Consider the following 16,768-nt stretch of genomic DNA (forward strand, 5'->3'; position numbering starts at 1 on the left):
TCATTGCCAGCTTTCTCAAGACTTGTAGAAAGTTTTAGACCTTTCTACATTGTCAATGCTTGTTGAAAAACAGCTGTTATTTTAGATGTTTCTGGAGGATTTCTGGATACCTTTTCTGGTTGAGAATCAGACCTTTTCCCTCTTCCTTCTGAACTCATCTAATAATGCTAAAAGAAAAGAATTAAAGGGTAGGTTATATGATACAGGGATATCTGTGTGGATTCTAACTTTTTAGAGCCTTATGGGAATTGATGTAAACTTTCCCTTCCCTTTGCAAGTGCATATTGATGTAACAGATTCAGCACAAGGAAGTGTATATGAGCCTAATGATTTAACAGGAAACTATTCAAAGCCTGGGAACTTGGTCTGAAAAGTGACATTATGCTTAATTTGGCTCCCATGACAGAGATTCCATCAGGCTGAACTATTCTGCTTGAGAAGTTGATTAGCTAGGCTAGCTCAGTATTCCTTGTGAGTTCATGTCTTTCCTTCAGGGAGACAGTTGTCTCTCAAATAGCACTGAGTGCTAGGAAGAAATGCAGTTTTTTCCCCTTTTTCATTTGAGTCATTGATTCTGTCATCTTGACTTCCATGTGTTTTGGAAGGAGGAGTAATTTGCATCCAGCTTTAAACCAAACTCTTGTATTGAAAGTGTTGATATATAAAGCAAATTTCTTTGTAGGAAAAAACCTGGAGTTTGGAGTCAAAGCCTAAAAACCAAATCCATGATGTTGGCAGTAGCCTTAGGCAAGTCATTTTACACTCCTGGCTCATTCATTAGTTATTAAAATGTGAATGTTATTACTGTGAGCAATATGTATTACTGCATGGAGTGAGTAGAAAAGTAAATGCCCTGCTCTCAAAGAAAAAAAAAAAAAGAATATAGAACAAGTCTAGTCTACTTTGACACCTGTGGGAAGTCCGTGGCACAGTCGTGGTTTCTTGGCTTGTAAAGAGCTGTAATCATTTGAAGAGGTACTTTGGGCTCCTTAGTCACTGTTGAAATGCCGAGCACACGTGTTAAGCTTTATCCTGTAGAGCATTTATCTCCCGGTAATCTGTAAAGTGAAGTGACTTAAATCAGTGAAGGAATCACGCCCTTAGCCTCGGAAATGCCCTCAGCCTTCCCCAATGTTCATCTTGTCTCTTTTGGTGGTGGTAGCGGTGGTTACCAGGGGATCTGTTCTTCACTGTTAATAAATTTGGATACTTAATTCATTAAGGATATGATTTTTAAAGCAGCATTTTACCTAACTTAAATATCCCTTTACAGGAAAATTAATTATGCAAGCCTCGAATTTATTAAGTGTAAGGAGAATAATTGATCCAAACGTGACCTGCTTCTTCACGTGGGTTTGCAATGTCCATGTGACTTCGAAATCAAACGTGGTCACCACAGTTCCAGCAGCACCGGGGTGTGCTTGGGGACAGAATGGAGGGGGTGATGTGACAGCGTGTTTAAGCAGCCCTGAAGTGTTTAATTAGCGTGGGCGAGCTGTGAGCGAAGGTGCGGATGCTCAGGGTAAATCCCATGCCCCCTTCCCAGGGCCGCCGGCTGCCGGCCCTCCCTCAGGCCGGGCGCGCACCGGGGAGGAGGGGGGCCCAGTGATGGGCACTGAGGTAACCTGCTGAAATTGCCTCTCCGTGCAGGGGTGTCTGCTAGGGGCAGAGAGGTGAGCTGGCTATGTGCCGGGCCGCTGCTTCTCATCCCCGGCCGGGAGCGGACGAACCGCGCCGGCTCCGAGCTGCCCTGCCCGGCGCTGGCCCTGCGCACCGGCCCCCGGCGGGCGGAACGGCGGCGGCGGGGCCCGCGTTGCCGCAGGGGCGCTGTAGGGACGGACCGGGCGGGTGCAGCGCCGCCATGGCCGCCCGCGTCCTGAACGTGAATGTGGGAGTGCTGGGCCACATCGACAGCGGGAAGACGGCGCTGGCGCGGGCGCTCAGCACCACCGGCTCTACCGCCGCCTTCGACCGGGCGCCGCAGAGCCGCGCGCGGGGCATCACGCTGGACCTGGGCTTCTCCTGCCTGCGCACCGCGCTGCCGCCGCAGCTCGGCCCGGGGCCCGGCGAGCTGCAGCTCACGCTGGTGGACTGCCCGGGGCACGCCTCCCTCATCCGCACCATCATCGGCGGTAAGGGGGGCGCAGGGGGGCCGCCCCGGCCCGCCCCGGTGGCTGTCGTGCCCGTGTAGGGGGCTGCGCCCGCCCGTGTCCGTGGTGGGAGCGGGGCCGCTGGAGCCGGCGTCTCCGGCTGTGCCCAAACCCCGGGGACGGGGCGAGACAGGTTTTTCACGGACCTATGACTTTGCTACGCTTGCTCGTAGTTGCTCTTCAAATAAAAAAAAACCTGTGCTCATAGGAAAGCACTTTGTACATGTGAGTTCTTGGAGTGCTGTTTGGGTGGTCAGGTGTGCTCAGCTTTCATACGCTTACTAGAAAAAAAGCTGTATTTGTTGTGTATGGAGGCTTATTAACGGCATCGAACAGCTCTATAAATTGCTGTTTTCTTGCCTGTTAAAGCTGTCAGAGTTTGACGCTGTCTGTAGTTGAGAGCTGTGATGTAGCTGCTGGACGTGCCCGTGTTGTCTTGGAGGACTGCAGAGTTGTAATGTGATAATTTTAGGCTTAGAAATAGTTTTGTGGATTTTGGTAACTCTTCATTTTAGTCTTCATAGACTATGTCAGAAGGTTAATTTGATTTGCATTAGGACTCATTTTAAATTAGCTCACCTTGCTCTGTCTCCTCTGGAGTGCCGCCAGGTGGTCGGTGCTGGGCTGAGGAGAGCATGGAGTCACCGCTGCAGGAGCTGTGAACAGCCACAGGCCGCTGCGACAGGGGATCCTCCTGCAAGTTCAGTTCCTCTGCCAGGCTCTCTTTAATAACAGCTTGGTGCTTGTTTGGTAGGACAATGTTTCTTGGCTAGACTGAGGTTCAGGCTGAGTTATTTGTCACTGTGTGGGAATTTAACCCCCTTTTGAACAATTGTGCTGTTTGTAAGTTGCGTTAGTGGTAACGGTGTTGTATTGTTTGCACTTCTTGTGGGAGGATAATAAATATTTACTTATTTGTCAGTTTCAGCAGCAGTAAAACGCTCTGTTTCAGCAATGTGTGCTCCACAGCTGCAGGGGAGGATGGCCGTGTGCTTAATTCCAGAAACCTGCGGTCTTGTGCTCTTCTCTTGTACTTGGCAATCCCTTATTATTCTTTAGTAATTGTAAGCACCTGATTATCTTCTAAAGAGCAGAGTTGACTTTGGCAGATGTTTCTTGGATGTACTGAAGAGTCACTTGTAGTCAGACATTCCTTTCTGCCAGCAGCAGCAACTAATCTGAATGGCGTGAACTTTCTCATGAAGGGGACGTGGGAAAACTTAGAGATCAGCTTTAACCAGCTTTGTTTTTCAGTAACTTTAATACTTATTTGGAGTGGTTGTTTGATACACGGACTTCTCATTGCTTTCTGCTATTTTTATGAAGATCTTCAAAGTGTTTAGCCACAGCTGAATAAGTTATTCAGATTTGCCTATTGGTAGGCTGTGCAGGGAGAAGGAAGGCATGGATGGGATGAGATGATGATAGTTTCCTTCCCAGCAAAAATAATTTTTACAGATGGTAATTCAGACACATACGCACATCAAACTTGCTTAGTTCCAGTTATACCATGTTATGTATTTTACTTCAGTAAAATAGTTGATTAGTGTGATTTACTGCAATTCTGTGTTAAGAAAGGGTTGTGGAGGGAAAATGCAGTATTGTGTTAATAGTTTGAAGAACTAGGAACTTCAGTTTTCTGCTTGATAATAGACGTACCTCGATAGTGGATGCTTTTTTAGCCTTTTGTTACTACCAGGTTTGAAAGGTGAAACCTTGATGATAAAACCTGATCTGTGCCTGTGGGACTATTTAGGTGCTTACAGGTTCGGTGTGGTTTGGTGAAACTCAAACTGAAGTGTAGCATGTCCTGTGTAACAGGATACATTCTGTGGTGTTCATGTGTGTTTCATCACTTCAGGAATGGAAAGTGAGTCCTCCCAGATAATGGTATTGAAAAATTTAGGTTATTTTCATCTACTTCCTCATTACTAAGCATTAAGGGTTCACCATTCCAAACATTTTCTCTGCAACCAGGAATGCCTCTACCCTTTTCCTTTTGATGGAATCTGTGATTTCCCTGTTACTACCCGTTTTCTCTATATATGGTTTTTCAGTAAGACATAAGTGCAAAGTACTTTATCTGGTGTTTATTCTGCGCCTCAGATTTCCCATACCTCTTTAAAATATCACTGTTCTGAATTGAAATCCTGGGGTAGCTACAGGTGGAAGTTGACCTGCAGAAAAACTGGAATGCCTGTGGGCAAGGGTGCTGGATGTGAGGATTTGGAAGGTGGAGTGGCAGCAGAGATGAGAGGGCTGCTTCAGAACTCTGGCAGTCATGTGCATGCAGGGTTTGCAGGAGAAGCTATTGCTGTGAAAATGTTATTGCATCTTCTTGTTTGCAGTTCTCTTTTTTCACTGAAGGTGGGATAAAGTAGTTGGCTTCCCCTTGAGTGCTCCCAGCTCACGGTCTGCTGTGGTAGGGTAGCACCAGCATTGTTCAGTCAGGTCTCCTGTGAGGTGAGGAGCACAAGAGTTTCCTTCTGAGGAGTCACCTTCTGCCTCTTCTCTTCCAAAGTGCCATTTTCACCAGTGGTGTACCAGGTTATCTGTCTCTTGTAACTGTCATCTGTGCTCCCAGAGTGCTCTAAGAGTTAATTCCTTTGCTGTACAAAGCTGATAAATCATCTCACAGGTTAAATGTTACTGTTTACCACTCTTTAACATATTTCTGTATGTAGCTAATTCCTGAGGTGGATTTTTTTCGTGTCAGAATCTAGTATTGCGTTTTTGTCATGCTGTGCCACGTAGTGCTTGACCTTGTGAGTACTTCTCACAGTCACTCACAAGATGCTTGTTCAGACACAATACCTTAGGATTAAATGAATGCAGAATATTTGAGCAGTAACCAATTGGAATGAAAAATAGAAGTCGTATTTCATTCTGTGTGGCTACATTTTTCTTGCAAAGCTTGTCCTTGAAAACAAAACATATCAAATGTTAAATCAAAAGTGTTTTGTTTTGGGTGGGTTTTTTGGTGCTTTTGGTTTTTTTTAACCTGCATGCTGGGAATGAGAAATGTTGCAGACAGTTTCACCCAAGATGTTTTCTTTAAGTTTTAGATGGAAGGTGATAGTCAAGGTTGGAATGGAATAAGTAATAGTCACTTGGTGTACTTCATCATGCCTTTCACTTGTATTCAAACCATACTGGTTTATATTCTCCTGATGCTCGTGTGTGTGTGTGTGGCAGGAAGGCATTAAAGATATTGTGGGTAGCTGTATGGCTTGGACTGTGCTGTGTATTTCTGTCTTACTCTTTCAAACAATAAGAACAGGCCTCTTTATTTTAAAACACAGTTTCAGACTTTTCCTGTGCTTCAGCAGGATCTTGTCTCGAGCAAGGCAACAAAACCAGTATTTTCAGCCATTTGTGTCTGACTTGTGCCAAGCAGTGAGAAACACCCAGATCAGCCTTCCACTTTGGTTTGTGCACTGAAGGAATGACTGCAAGATGCAGGACTAATATTTTTTGTCACTACTGCATTCTTCTGTTGCTGTAGAGATTTATGGTGGTATTTCTGGTAAAATTTCACACTGAGATGGGGTAGTTTCTGTCACAGCACTATGGGGTTTTTTTAAGCTTCTGTTCTTTTGTTAATGTTCGGCTCCTCATCTTCCACAAAGCTGATGTTAATGTCATTGAAATAAGAGTTGCTTTTGCATTTGTTTGTTGCAGACCTGTGCACCAGTAGGGTCTGGAATAGTTTCTCAAATGAGTTCAGCAGGAAGGGATGCCTGCAGAGAGGTTAGACAAGTTAATCTGCCAGACGAAATTCAATCCCCATATTTCATTTTAAGACCACTTTGCGTAGCAAAGTAGTTTAAGCAGTAGCAGATTTTTTCCTTGCTGATGGTTAATTTCATGCCCTACAAAGGGTCAGCACACTAATATAGGAGAACATGATTACCTCATCCCAACTTCCCCCACACAGGCAGCCAAGGGTTAGTGAGTGTTTGCTTTAGGTGAGCTGTTGTTGGATGCCCTTTATCTGTTTGATTTTGAGATGGGTCCTCAAAACAACTTCTAAATCAGAAAATTGTATTTTTTTTCCCTATGAAGTTCAAAAGACAAAGTATCCTTATAGGGTTTTAATTGGAAAGCTACCGCTTGACCCTGGTTGTTTAAACCTGGGCTGGGGGGAACTCTGACAAACTTGTAGTTTTGTAATCCTTGTGCCTGTCTGAACCTTTGACCTTTTTACTTTATAACTAGAACTTCATTGTCACCATTTGTCCCTGCAGTTCCTTTCAAAGCAGACTGCCTTGCAAGTGTCTGTTTCCACTTTGCTGCTGTGTTCAGCTAAGGAAGGGTATTAATTCATACCTGATACATTGGAGGGGCCAGGACTTTTGAACTTGCACTAGAGCTTGGAGAGGGGGAAATGAGCATAGCAAAAGCATGTCTTGCTGATGCAAATGAGTGCAATGAAAACAGGCTTGGGAGATCAAGGGAAATGTGTTCTTGCTACCAGCATTCAAATTCAGTCAGATGCAGATTATTTGTCAGGTTAACATATCACAAAAAATCCCCACCTTTTATCACAGATTAGTTGTTTTGCTGCGTTATAAGCTTTTGAGAGGATTTGTAAACTCGGGGTTACCTTTGCCATGAAAACACCCTTCTGTCAATGTGAGCTTGTGTTTGTTGAGATCTTTGTGAAGATGTGACAGTTCTTGGTTTTTTTTTTTCTATTCTTGGTGAGTGAGCAAGTAGAGTTTTATAGTTGTAGATGTATATGTGGATGACTTGCTGTTGAGTACAGATGTTGAATGAAGGGAAACCTCTGGAGGGAAAGAGTGCCTTGTATTTAGTGGATATCAATCTATTCAGAGAGGAGTCACCAGAGAGCCTTGAGATCTTTGGCTGACAGTTGGAAGTAACATAATGAACCCTGTTCTGGTGGAAAAATACAAAATTAACATACAGCTCTTGTGTAATGTAATTTCTGTCCACAAATCTGGATGTTGTGGCTGATGTTATGGAAGTACTTGTTAAGGGACTTCAGCTAGCACTAGTGGGAATGTTTTCTAAAACCTATTAGACTCTTTGGGTTCATGGTGCTTGTGAATTGCTGACACTGCTTTGTATTAACATTTCAAATAAACTTTATTTCTGTAAATGAAATTGAAAGAGTGTCTTTTTTTTTAGTCACTATAATTTAGCTGGTGCCAGATACTTGTCTGACAACATGAAGGAGTATTTTTATTGACATTTTAAAGTGAAAGCCACTTTTTAAAAAATTATTTTTAATTAAGGAGCTATGCATGGAGAAGGGCAACCAGGATAAAAACTTTGCGTGGTCTACACAACCCTGGAAATGGAACTTTGTCTCCTGGATGTTGCAGTGCACAAGAGGGCAGTGTTTGCTTGCATTGTAGAATCTTAGGGATAAGTACTGGGGTAACAGGTCAGCCTGGGGGGAGTGACCTCACTGTGAATCGAAACAGAATTAAGGACACGATTTGGAACACAACTCCGGGTTAATTTTCTCATTCTTAAAGAAAACATCCTCTGTTTTAAGGAAGGTTAGTCTTATTTCATCTGTAATTTGGGTTGTGCTTTTTATACCTCAAGCAATAAAAACGTGTGGGGTGTTGTTTTACACATGACACAAGACACAGGTAACAGGTGAGAAAAAACAACTGGTTTGATGTAGGAACCATGGAATTTAGTGCACAAGTCTTTTATTTCCTTCCTCATTTCCCCATGATTTTAATAACTGGGTAAAAGGAGGCTAGTTGTACTAAATCTGCTCTGAACCACTACTGTGTGAAATAGGATTTGTTCTGTGGTGTTGGGTAGAATGAAACTTGAGGGGGGAAGGTGTATCAGGGCTCTTAAAAATAGAGGTCTTGTGGAGTTTTTATCTGTCTATATCATAACTGTAATAACTCTTAACTTTCTATGTATTGCATGACTTCTTGTTCTTGTGGGTTTTTGTAATGATGTGACTGTGGGACTGCTGCTATTATTTCTGTTCTATGCCCTTTTCTGCAATTTTGACTTGAAGCTGATTTCACTGTAAAAGTTGCATGTTCAACAACTTCCTAAACTTACACAACAACTCTTAAGCAATATTAGAGACTGAAGCAGGAGGAGTCTTCTGTTCATTTTCTGGATCAAATAGTCTCAAGGAGCAAGAGACCCATTGTCTTCTGATAGCAAAAGTTACCGTGAATAATCAGATTCTCTTCTGCTTCTTCTTAGAATCCTGTCAGAAATGTACTGGTTTCTGTGTGAGGTTTAAAAAATAAAAATAATTGTGCATTTCATGTTTGGAAGATGTGATTTATAATGGAATTCTCAATCTAAATTATAGATTTTAACCAGGAGTAGTTGTATTGAAATGTGTTTCAATGGGAGTTTGTTCCTTGCTAATATATGACAATTTTTTTCTACAAAGCTTCTGAGTGGTTGTGTTTGTTTGCTTGTATACAACAAAACTGTGCTATTTGACACAAAACCATGACAGCTTCTCAGGAAAACTTAATAACCAAGCACTGTAATTATGCTGTTCAAGTCTGCTTGATCATTTTTCCTATTGGTTTTAAACCAGAATTTCTTTGTTCTAGCATACTGGGTGCAAGCATTCATCACATAACCACTTTTCACTTTTGCTTCATGTTTATTCTTGATTTAAATTATTTTGTAAGCTGTTCAGAAGAGCAGGGAAGCTTTAATCAATTTTTAGATGCTTTAAAATATTAGCTAATGTAGTGAAGTATTGTAAATAACTGCATAAAATCTAGAACAACTTACTGTAAAATATGGAGCATGTTTATAGTTAAAATTACCCTTGTCAGAGTAAATTTGAAGCACATTTTTCAAAGTAGCATTTTTACTGATGATGGATATGCTTGCTTGCTAAATAGTACAATTGAGCAACTCAGTGATCTGCTAATTGAAAATCTGCTAATCGACAAACCAGCCTTATAAGATTCTACTGTATTGGTTCTGCATCTTCATTTAGAAGTTGTCTTCAATTAGAAGATGCTACATATAAGCAGAATGATATGTTGCTTATGTATAAACCTATTTTTAATAGCTGGTTAGCTTGATGGAGCCATGAACTGCATTTCCTTAATATATTTGTTTTGGGGTTTTTGTACTTAGAATAATACATGTTTTTGCACGGCTGTTGTAAAGTACTGTTTATGAAAACCCCTGTGAAAACAAAATGTGGATGGAAGAATTGAGGTTATAATTGTAAAGCAGATGTGCAGCTGATCTCACTAAGTGGGCAAACCAAACCTGCACGCTGTCATTGCTGAAGTCCATTAAGTGTAACAAAAAGTTGTTTTTCCTTGTGACAGTGAGTTGTTTTCTGTCTGGGAGCCCTAAGGTTAGCCTGGCAAGTGAAGGGCAAGGACAGCTGTTTTGCAGTGGTAATTTCCAGCTGGATTCTTGAACACCTTGTGTTCTGTGGGTCACAGCTGATCATGGGGTAAAACTGAGTAAAAATTACCCTTGTGAGCTTCAGCAAAGAGACTCAAACAGCTCGCATGATTGCAGAGATACTGTGCATTCTGTGAGAAAATATTCCTTGTGCTATCTGTGAAATTCAGATTAGGTAGCTGTTCTGAAGTGCTTCCTTTAAACTATTTGCTTCCAGAAAGTGTTGCAAGCTAAGTAAATACCAATAATTCTTATTTCCTATCTCCTTATCAATTATTTTACCAAAATGTTCTCATGCAGTTTATCTAATCTCTTCAAGTGAACATGAAATGGTTAGTGTTGGCTTCCAAATTGAATGACAATCTCAGTTTCAAACTTAGGCTGATTAATCCTACATTAGATTGTAATTATCAGCATTACGAACACTAGGAGTAGTTGGGACCAGACAGACAATAATAAATATGTATTTATGTGTAATGTAGCAGCAGAAGGAATTGGTGGATGGAGAGGAAATGGAATAGACAGGGTAGCTTAAATAAAAATGAAGAAATTGTATTCAAGAGCATCATGAGGTAAAGTATGATAAGGGGGAATAAAAATTGATGTTTGAATTTTAAGATTTATATTGATCTGGGTAGAAATCCAGGCTCCCTCACCTGAGGCTCTAGAGAAGAGTTGATTCATTTGGGCTTATGGTTTTGTTGAGAAACTCCTTTCTTACTTCATATTATAGATGGGATGATGGTGATGACTCTTTTGTCCACTGCAGATCTGTTTTTTTTCTGCAGTACTGGAAAAATGAATTTAATATTGTTGCCTGTAGCACTTTGTTGTCTTTTGTGTTTACATTTTCCTTTGTTTTCTGTCTTATTTGGGATGCAATGTACGATTGGCATATGACAGTAAGCTGGTATTCTTGGATCTCAGGAGCTCTTTTTAGTTGTTAAACTTTGCCTTAATTTTTTTTCGGCCAAGTTTTATCTGTCTTGTTTCCATTAAATGCATTGTATAACAGGTGAACATGCTTTAGATATGATTCCCCTGTATATGTAAAATTTGAAATGGTCTTGAAGAACCTGTTGGGTAAAAAAAAAAGCTATAGAAGTGTTTGAGAGTTGTTGATAGAACTATCATATCGTATTAATAAGGATAGGCATAGGAAATGGGTTTTTTTTGTCATAGGTGTTTATTTATGCTTGAATTTACTTCTCTTATTTTAAAAACTAGCCTTTCAGCAGTATTGCTTTGGGGAAGAAAGTTTTCCAAAATATGCAAAAACTGCATTTCAGAGAAAAAAACAAAATTGTAGCTTTCTTTTTTAGGATCCAGAAGAGGGGGAGGGAAAATGGTTTCCTTGTATTTGACTGTGCTGTTGGATGGAAGACAAAGCTCAGTCTCTCTTGCTGACTAATGTCATCATCAAGGCATTTTTTTCTCCCACAGAGCAGTTTTGTCTCCATTGAGACCCCCACAGCCATTGGCAAGACCATGGCCCGAGATTAAATCTCACGCTTGGGTGAAATTCTAATGACTGTAATTGTTTCCTCTTTTTAAGTCTGTGGTCCCTTCATCAAAGAGTGGTGTGGAAATTATGCATTTATGTTGTAAAGAGAGAGGTCATGATTACCTGAACCTGTGGTTGACTTGGGGGATCGTGTGTCGTGTTCTGGCAGTGGTTATCCACGCTGACATTGCAGCGCGTGAGACGATTCAGGGAGATGCAGAGAGCTGCTGTGGCACAGCTCTGGGCTGTCACTTCGGGTGAGCCTGGCAGCTCCGGTGTGCTGTCACCTGCTGGGACAGGAGGCATGTAAATGTGGGCTGAGGGAGTTTCTGTGAACGATGCCCTGCAAAGGGCTTGGGACTCATCAGCAAGTGCCGCTGTTAACCCTCGCAGGGCTTACTGCAGGTGTTCAGCGCCTTGAAGGACAGCACCGGTGTGGTGGGGCTGGTTGGGATATGCAAAGAATTGCAGATAACTTTGTAGAGATAGATTGCCCCATCCTACGAAAATTGGGATGTACGTGTGCAGCAGTGTTGCTGTGTGATGGAAAGATTCACATAAGTATTTTGTGTTCTTTGGCTTTAATGTGCAGTTCTGTATGTATACAATTTTGGGGACTGTACTGTGCCCTAACTCTGAAGATTTATGAAAAAAATGAACTGTACATTAATTAGAAAACATTTTGAGCTTGTACTCTAATTTAGCAAGTATCCTTTAAAGACGTCAAAAGATCTGACTTAGACACATTCTATCTAAGAATAAGGAAAATGGTTCAAATAGTACCTAATTTTAGGTGCCTAGGTTGCATTTAAAGACTAAAGAAATCCCAAAACATCATTCTTAAAAGCATTCACCATTAGAATCTTTCCCTGATCTCTGAAATGATGAATATTCAGTTTAGAGTATTAAAAAGTTTATCAAGAAAAAGCCACCAAGTGTCAGCAGTACTGTTTACCTAAGGGACCAGCTTTGGGCATTTGACACTGAACCTGGCCCCTGTCTGGCTTCAAATTATATGATAATATGCCTAATTTAAAAAAATCCTTAAAGCCTGAAAAGCAGGTTTTTACACTGAAATTACATCTGTTTGTTTATATGTATATAAATAAAAGAAATAATAAAACCATTGAAATAATAGTTAATATTTATTATTCTGTATGGCTAAAAATTCAAAAGTCACAGGTCAGGCACCCCGATAAGATTTTTTTAAGGATGTAATTTTGTTCTTTGGATTTGCTTGCTGTTTGATAGATTTTCAGCCTGTGGGAGGGGCCATAATGAGTATTTTTTTCTCTGAGTGGATATTTCACCTTACTAACAGCTGAGATGCTCCCATTACTTCAAGTGCTGTGATGAAGTTGTGGTGCCCATGTGTTTGTAGTTCAGCTCTCCATTTACTCTGGTGTGTTTTGCCATATCCAGCAGTGGAGGCTTTTTCTGTCTAAAACTGGTGTTGAACTGAAGTCTCTTGTGGAACAGATTAACCTGTCTGTGGTGCTGCAGAGTGCTTTTAAAGGAAGTAAAAAAAAAAAAAAAAAAAAGAAGTATATTTGGTTAAATTGAACTGCACCAAACTTGTACAGAGAAAATACTTTTCTGGTTAAGGGAACAAAAGAGTTTGAACTGAAGCTAAATTCTATTTTTAAAAAACCCAAAACAAGTGACTGAAAATTCAGTCTTTACAGAAAGTTTGTTTGAGGTGTTTTCATTACTGAACTGTGTTCACTAACAAATTATGTGGAGGCAGGTGTATGGTATTTTTCATTGTATGTCCCTAAATGTGCTTTTAATTTTATTTTTAACTTTATATACAGTATAATATAGTTGATTATTCTACTAATATCCAGCGCTGCTTAATGTGGTTGAATGTTTTCTTTGTTGTAACTTAAAGCCAAACAAATCAAAGTGAAGATAAATTTAGCTGTCTGTTTCCTTACTTACCCTGCACCAAGAAACCAGGGAGTCCTAAACCTACTGTGTAAAAGAATGCTGTTTTTTTAAGACTTGCTGTCAAATTGATGCAGTGGATGAAAGTTATTTTGGTCACTGTACTTTTTTCTTTTTCCTTTGCATTGTCAAGATATTTATTTTTGTCTCATTAAGAAAATCGTGGAGTGTAGCTAGGAATAGACTAGATCACATAGAAAGTGATGTCAGGTTTATGGAATTTGTTGTTATGTTCTTGCATATAATTGAGTCAATCCTAGGTAAAACCAGAAATTAGTAATGTGAAATTTAAATTAGTTGACAGTATCCTTTCAAGGCTTGTGTACTGTTTTAAATTTTTTTGCAGTAATTTATGAGCTCTTATAAAAACAGCTGGGACAAAATTACAAGAATGTTTGAGGTGAAGCTGCCTAATACTTATTTTAGTAGCATATGATAATTTCCCTTTCTGATGGAGAACTAAAAGTTTTGTAGCATCTCAAGTGCACCTGTATTAACTGTTTTTATTGGATGCTGAAAATTTTCAGGATGACATGATGAAATCCTCAAAATGCACTCATTTTGGGGATGTCGTTATTCTATTTAGAAGCTTTATGTAAAAGAGTTGTAATTTTGTCCCAGTTCCTCTTCATGCACTGTTTGTTCAGAAATAGGATAAATAAGTTCTGATTATCAGAGTCTGAACTGATGTTGGAGTCTGATGTTCTCTAACAACAGCAAACTAATTTTTGGGTCAGAAGCACAATTGCACAATATAGATGCAGTAAAAGCAGCCACAGTGAGCTCAGCTGCAAGAAGCTGTGTGTGAGAACTTATCATAAGAGTAGAGTTGTGTGGTTAAGTTGTGATGGAAATACGGAATGTTTGGGCATGGTCTATAGGTGGCAATTGTGATTTTGTAGTAGGTCAGCAAAATATCAAGCCAGTTTTTCAAAACGAAATACATTTTGGAAAATGTTTTTCTGCTAAGTGGTAACAATCATTGTAAAATACTTTTAGATGAGTTGTAATCTGTCTGTCTATTTCTGTTAGCTCTGAGCACCCAAAAAAATGGAGCTTTAATCACCAATGCTGTGTTCTTTCTTGGTGATTTCAGCATTTCGTTAAGGAGTGATTAGTGCTCTTCAATTATGCATTCATTTACCTTAGTGATGCATTTACAGTTAGAGATAGTGTTGGTTTATTGAATTTGGCGGATGCTGAGCAGTTTCAGCAGATTTTTTTTTCTTGCCATATAAGAACTGAAAAAAATCAGTAGAGAGGCATTTACAACTTTGGCATAATTTTAAATTATAATCTTACTGGATTTTTAGGGGGAAACAAAAAAAAAAAGAAAAAATGAGGCGTGGTTGTTTTTTGTTTTGGTTTCATTGCTGTTGTTTTCTTTTTTCCCACCACTTTGGACTTTTAGAATTCCTTTCTGAAGTCCATTTCCGTAGGCTTTGTCTGCAGAACATCAGTGGTTCATGGTGTGCCTCTTTTAGCTACAGGGGAATAAGCTCTGTAGCAGGCTGGTGTGGAAGCTTGCATTTAGAATAGATTTTTCTCTATGTTCATAAGCTGGCAGTTCCAGCAATGAATTAAAAGCTCTTAATTTCTTAAGGGGTGTCAAAGAAGAAGGAAAAGAGGAGGGACAATGTGAAATGGGATTGAAAGCCAATTTCTTGAAGTTTAGGTGGTGTCCTTGCCTGTATGAATAAGAGGGAGAAGAAAAGGCTCCTGATATTTTAAAAAACTGCCCTTGTTTGTTTTGTATCATAAGTGGGGTTAAATTTAAGTGGGCACTGTGGGACTGAGAGTTACAGTGGTTTGTGACAGGAGGAGTTGGGTTGCTGATAACCCACATTGCTTCATTTCTGTTTGTTTCATGTTTTCTGTTTCCGTGTTTTAAAGTCTGATGGCTTTGCTTTCTGATTTAGCAGTATCCAAGGCTGAGCTCCAGTTTATTCACACAGCTGCAGGGAGACAGGCTTCTCTGCCTGCCCAGTGCTGCTGCAGAGGGAAGAGATTGGTGCTGCTCTCTTGGGACTGAAAACTTCAAAGCTTTCATTTTGCTGGTAAAGCCCTTCCTAAAACTTGCGTATTTTGAGATGTTGTGATTCAATTTTCCATGTAGCAACAGAATCTAGGTCCTGGAGGGAGGCAAATCTTCTCATTGTACATTGAATTCTTGTTTTTCTGAGTAAGAAAACATTAGCTGTGTTTAAAACATGGTGACTACAGATGAGAAAACTGTTTTAAAAACTTTTTTTCCTGAACTCTTGTGGTGTTTCAAGTCTCTCTCCAGCCCCAAGGAGTAGCTTGCTTTTAACAGGACACTAGAAGTAAAAAGCATATAAACAAATGCTATTATTACTTCATTAAGGGAGGAAAAAAATTAAATATCCATTTCTATGATTATTTGATTTTTTTCTTCTATGTACACCAGTCATTAGACAATTTCATTTTATGTACTTACATACCTTTTTCATCTTTATACACTTTATTTCAATGTTATATTTTTACAAAATGGCAAGATAATTATTTCCTCAAAAGCAAATTAACTATGACATTTTAAACATAATTAATAAAAATAATTTATTGGAGGTACTTTATGGAAATCTTCTAACAAAATTTAATTTAAGTCTACAGTAAATTGTCAGTAAGAATATACTTAATAAAGTTCCATTGTATTTCTCTTCCGTTATTATTATACCTTTCTCCAGCAGCAGTTGTCTCCATCGTTTGATGCAAAGGCCGAAGTGGTTAGATAACAAGTATATTTACTTAAGCTCATTTGAAATGAAATTCTCATTCTGAGTTTTCCTTCCCTTGTTCTGTAATTCTAGTTCTTGCTGTCAGGAAGTTCAATTTAGAAACCATTGTCCTCTCTGTGTCTACAAGATATGAATGGGAAATATACCTAACAAAATGTGAAAAGCCATAATTAAAAATATAAAAAAGGCTTGTACAAGGCAAGAGCATCCAAGAAGAGGTTTTATGAAAGAGTGAAGTATGTAATCTTTAAATATTCTTTGTATACTTGATATACTTTTGATCCTTTTTTGTATTCATGCTTAGGAATGTCTTCTCTTAGTCACAAAGATTAGATTAGCAGGGGCAGGTGACTTTACTGCACTTCTGGGTGCTTCTTTTCCAGAACCCCATCCAAGCTAGACAGTGATGGCTCAGTGCCTGCCCTTGCTGCTCTTTGAATTTTTGCTGGGACTGGTGTTCTCTTGCAATGTGCAGTTAAATGGAAATGTACTGTTATAGCTTTGGAGTAGCAGCATTAGTGCCTTGCACTCCATGTTATTTTCTTTTTTAGCCAGGATTCTTGTTTGTTGCTTATTTTGAGTGAATTATTTGAGCAGTGCCAGCATTCCTGAGAGCTGGTCACATGAGCCTGGCAGAGCAATGTGTATTCTGAGCAGACTTTGTTTTCTGTAGGCTTTCTTCCCACTTCCCTGGGGATGCTGTCTGCCTTTGTTTTAACTTGAAAATTTAAATTTCCATTTGTGAGGAAAAAAGTGGTTTGCAATGATTAAATGATACAGGAGGGTGAGTGTGGGATGCAAAACTGAGACCTGCTGTACTTAGCTCTTGAAGATCCTCCTTTGTCACAGTTCTGTTCTTGTTGAAGGTTTTGAGCTTGAGTGATGTTTTGCTTAACCCACAGGTGTTACTACTCACTAACTCAGCTTACAGAAACTGCTACTACTGCTTGTAAAATGCTTGTTCCTTTGTGTCAACATTTGTATTTTATTCAGTTGTTCACTCATCCTAG

General features: G+C 39.8%; 1 protein-coding gene across 2 annotated transcripts in view; it reads left to right on the plus strand.

The window, feature by feature from the left end:
- Nucleotides 1–1,840: 1,840 nt before the first annotated feature.
- EEFSEC (eukaryotic elongation factor, selenocysteine-tRNA specific) overlaps nucleotides 1,841–16,768 on the plus strand; it is a 121,140-nt gene continuing 106,212 nt past the window's right edge. Inside the window, exon 1 of one of the 2 annotated variants that reach the window (XM_041462169.1) lies at nucleotides 1,841–2,132. In XM_041462169.1, coding sequence (XP_041318103.1) covers nucleotides 1,862–2,132 — 271 coding nt within the window. In that variant the 5' untranslated portion in view covers nucleotides 1,841–1,861. Of the gene's footprint in view, nucleotides 2,133–2,182; nucleotides 2,376–16,768 lie in introns of those variants that run through there. The other variant, XM_041462177.1, reaches the window with a different exon arrangement.

The sequence above is a fragment of the Pyrgilauda ruficollis genome, unplaced genomic scaffold, assembly GCF_017590135.1.
Source record: "Pyrgilauda ruficollis isolate IOZ18807 unplaced genomic scaffold, ASM1759013v1 scaffold10, whole genome shotgun sequence".
Taxonomy (NCBI): domain Eukaryota; kingdom Metazoa; phylum Chordata; class Aves; order Passeriformes; family Passeridae; genus Pyrgilauda; species Pyrgilauda ruficollis.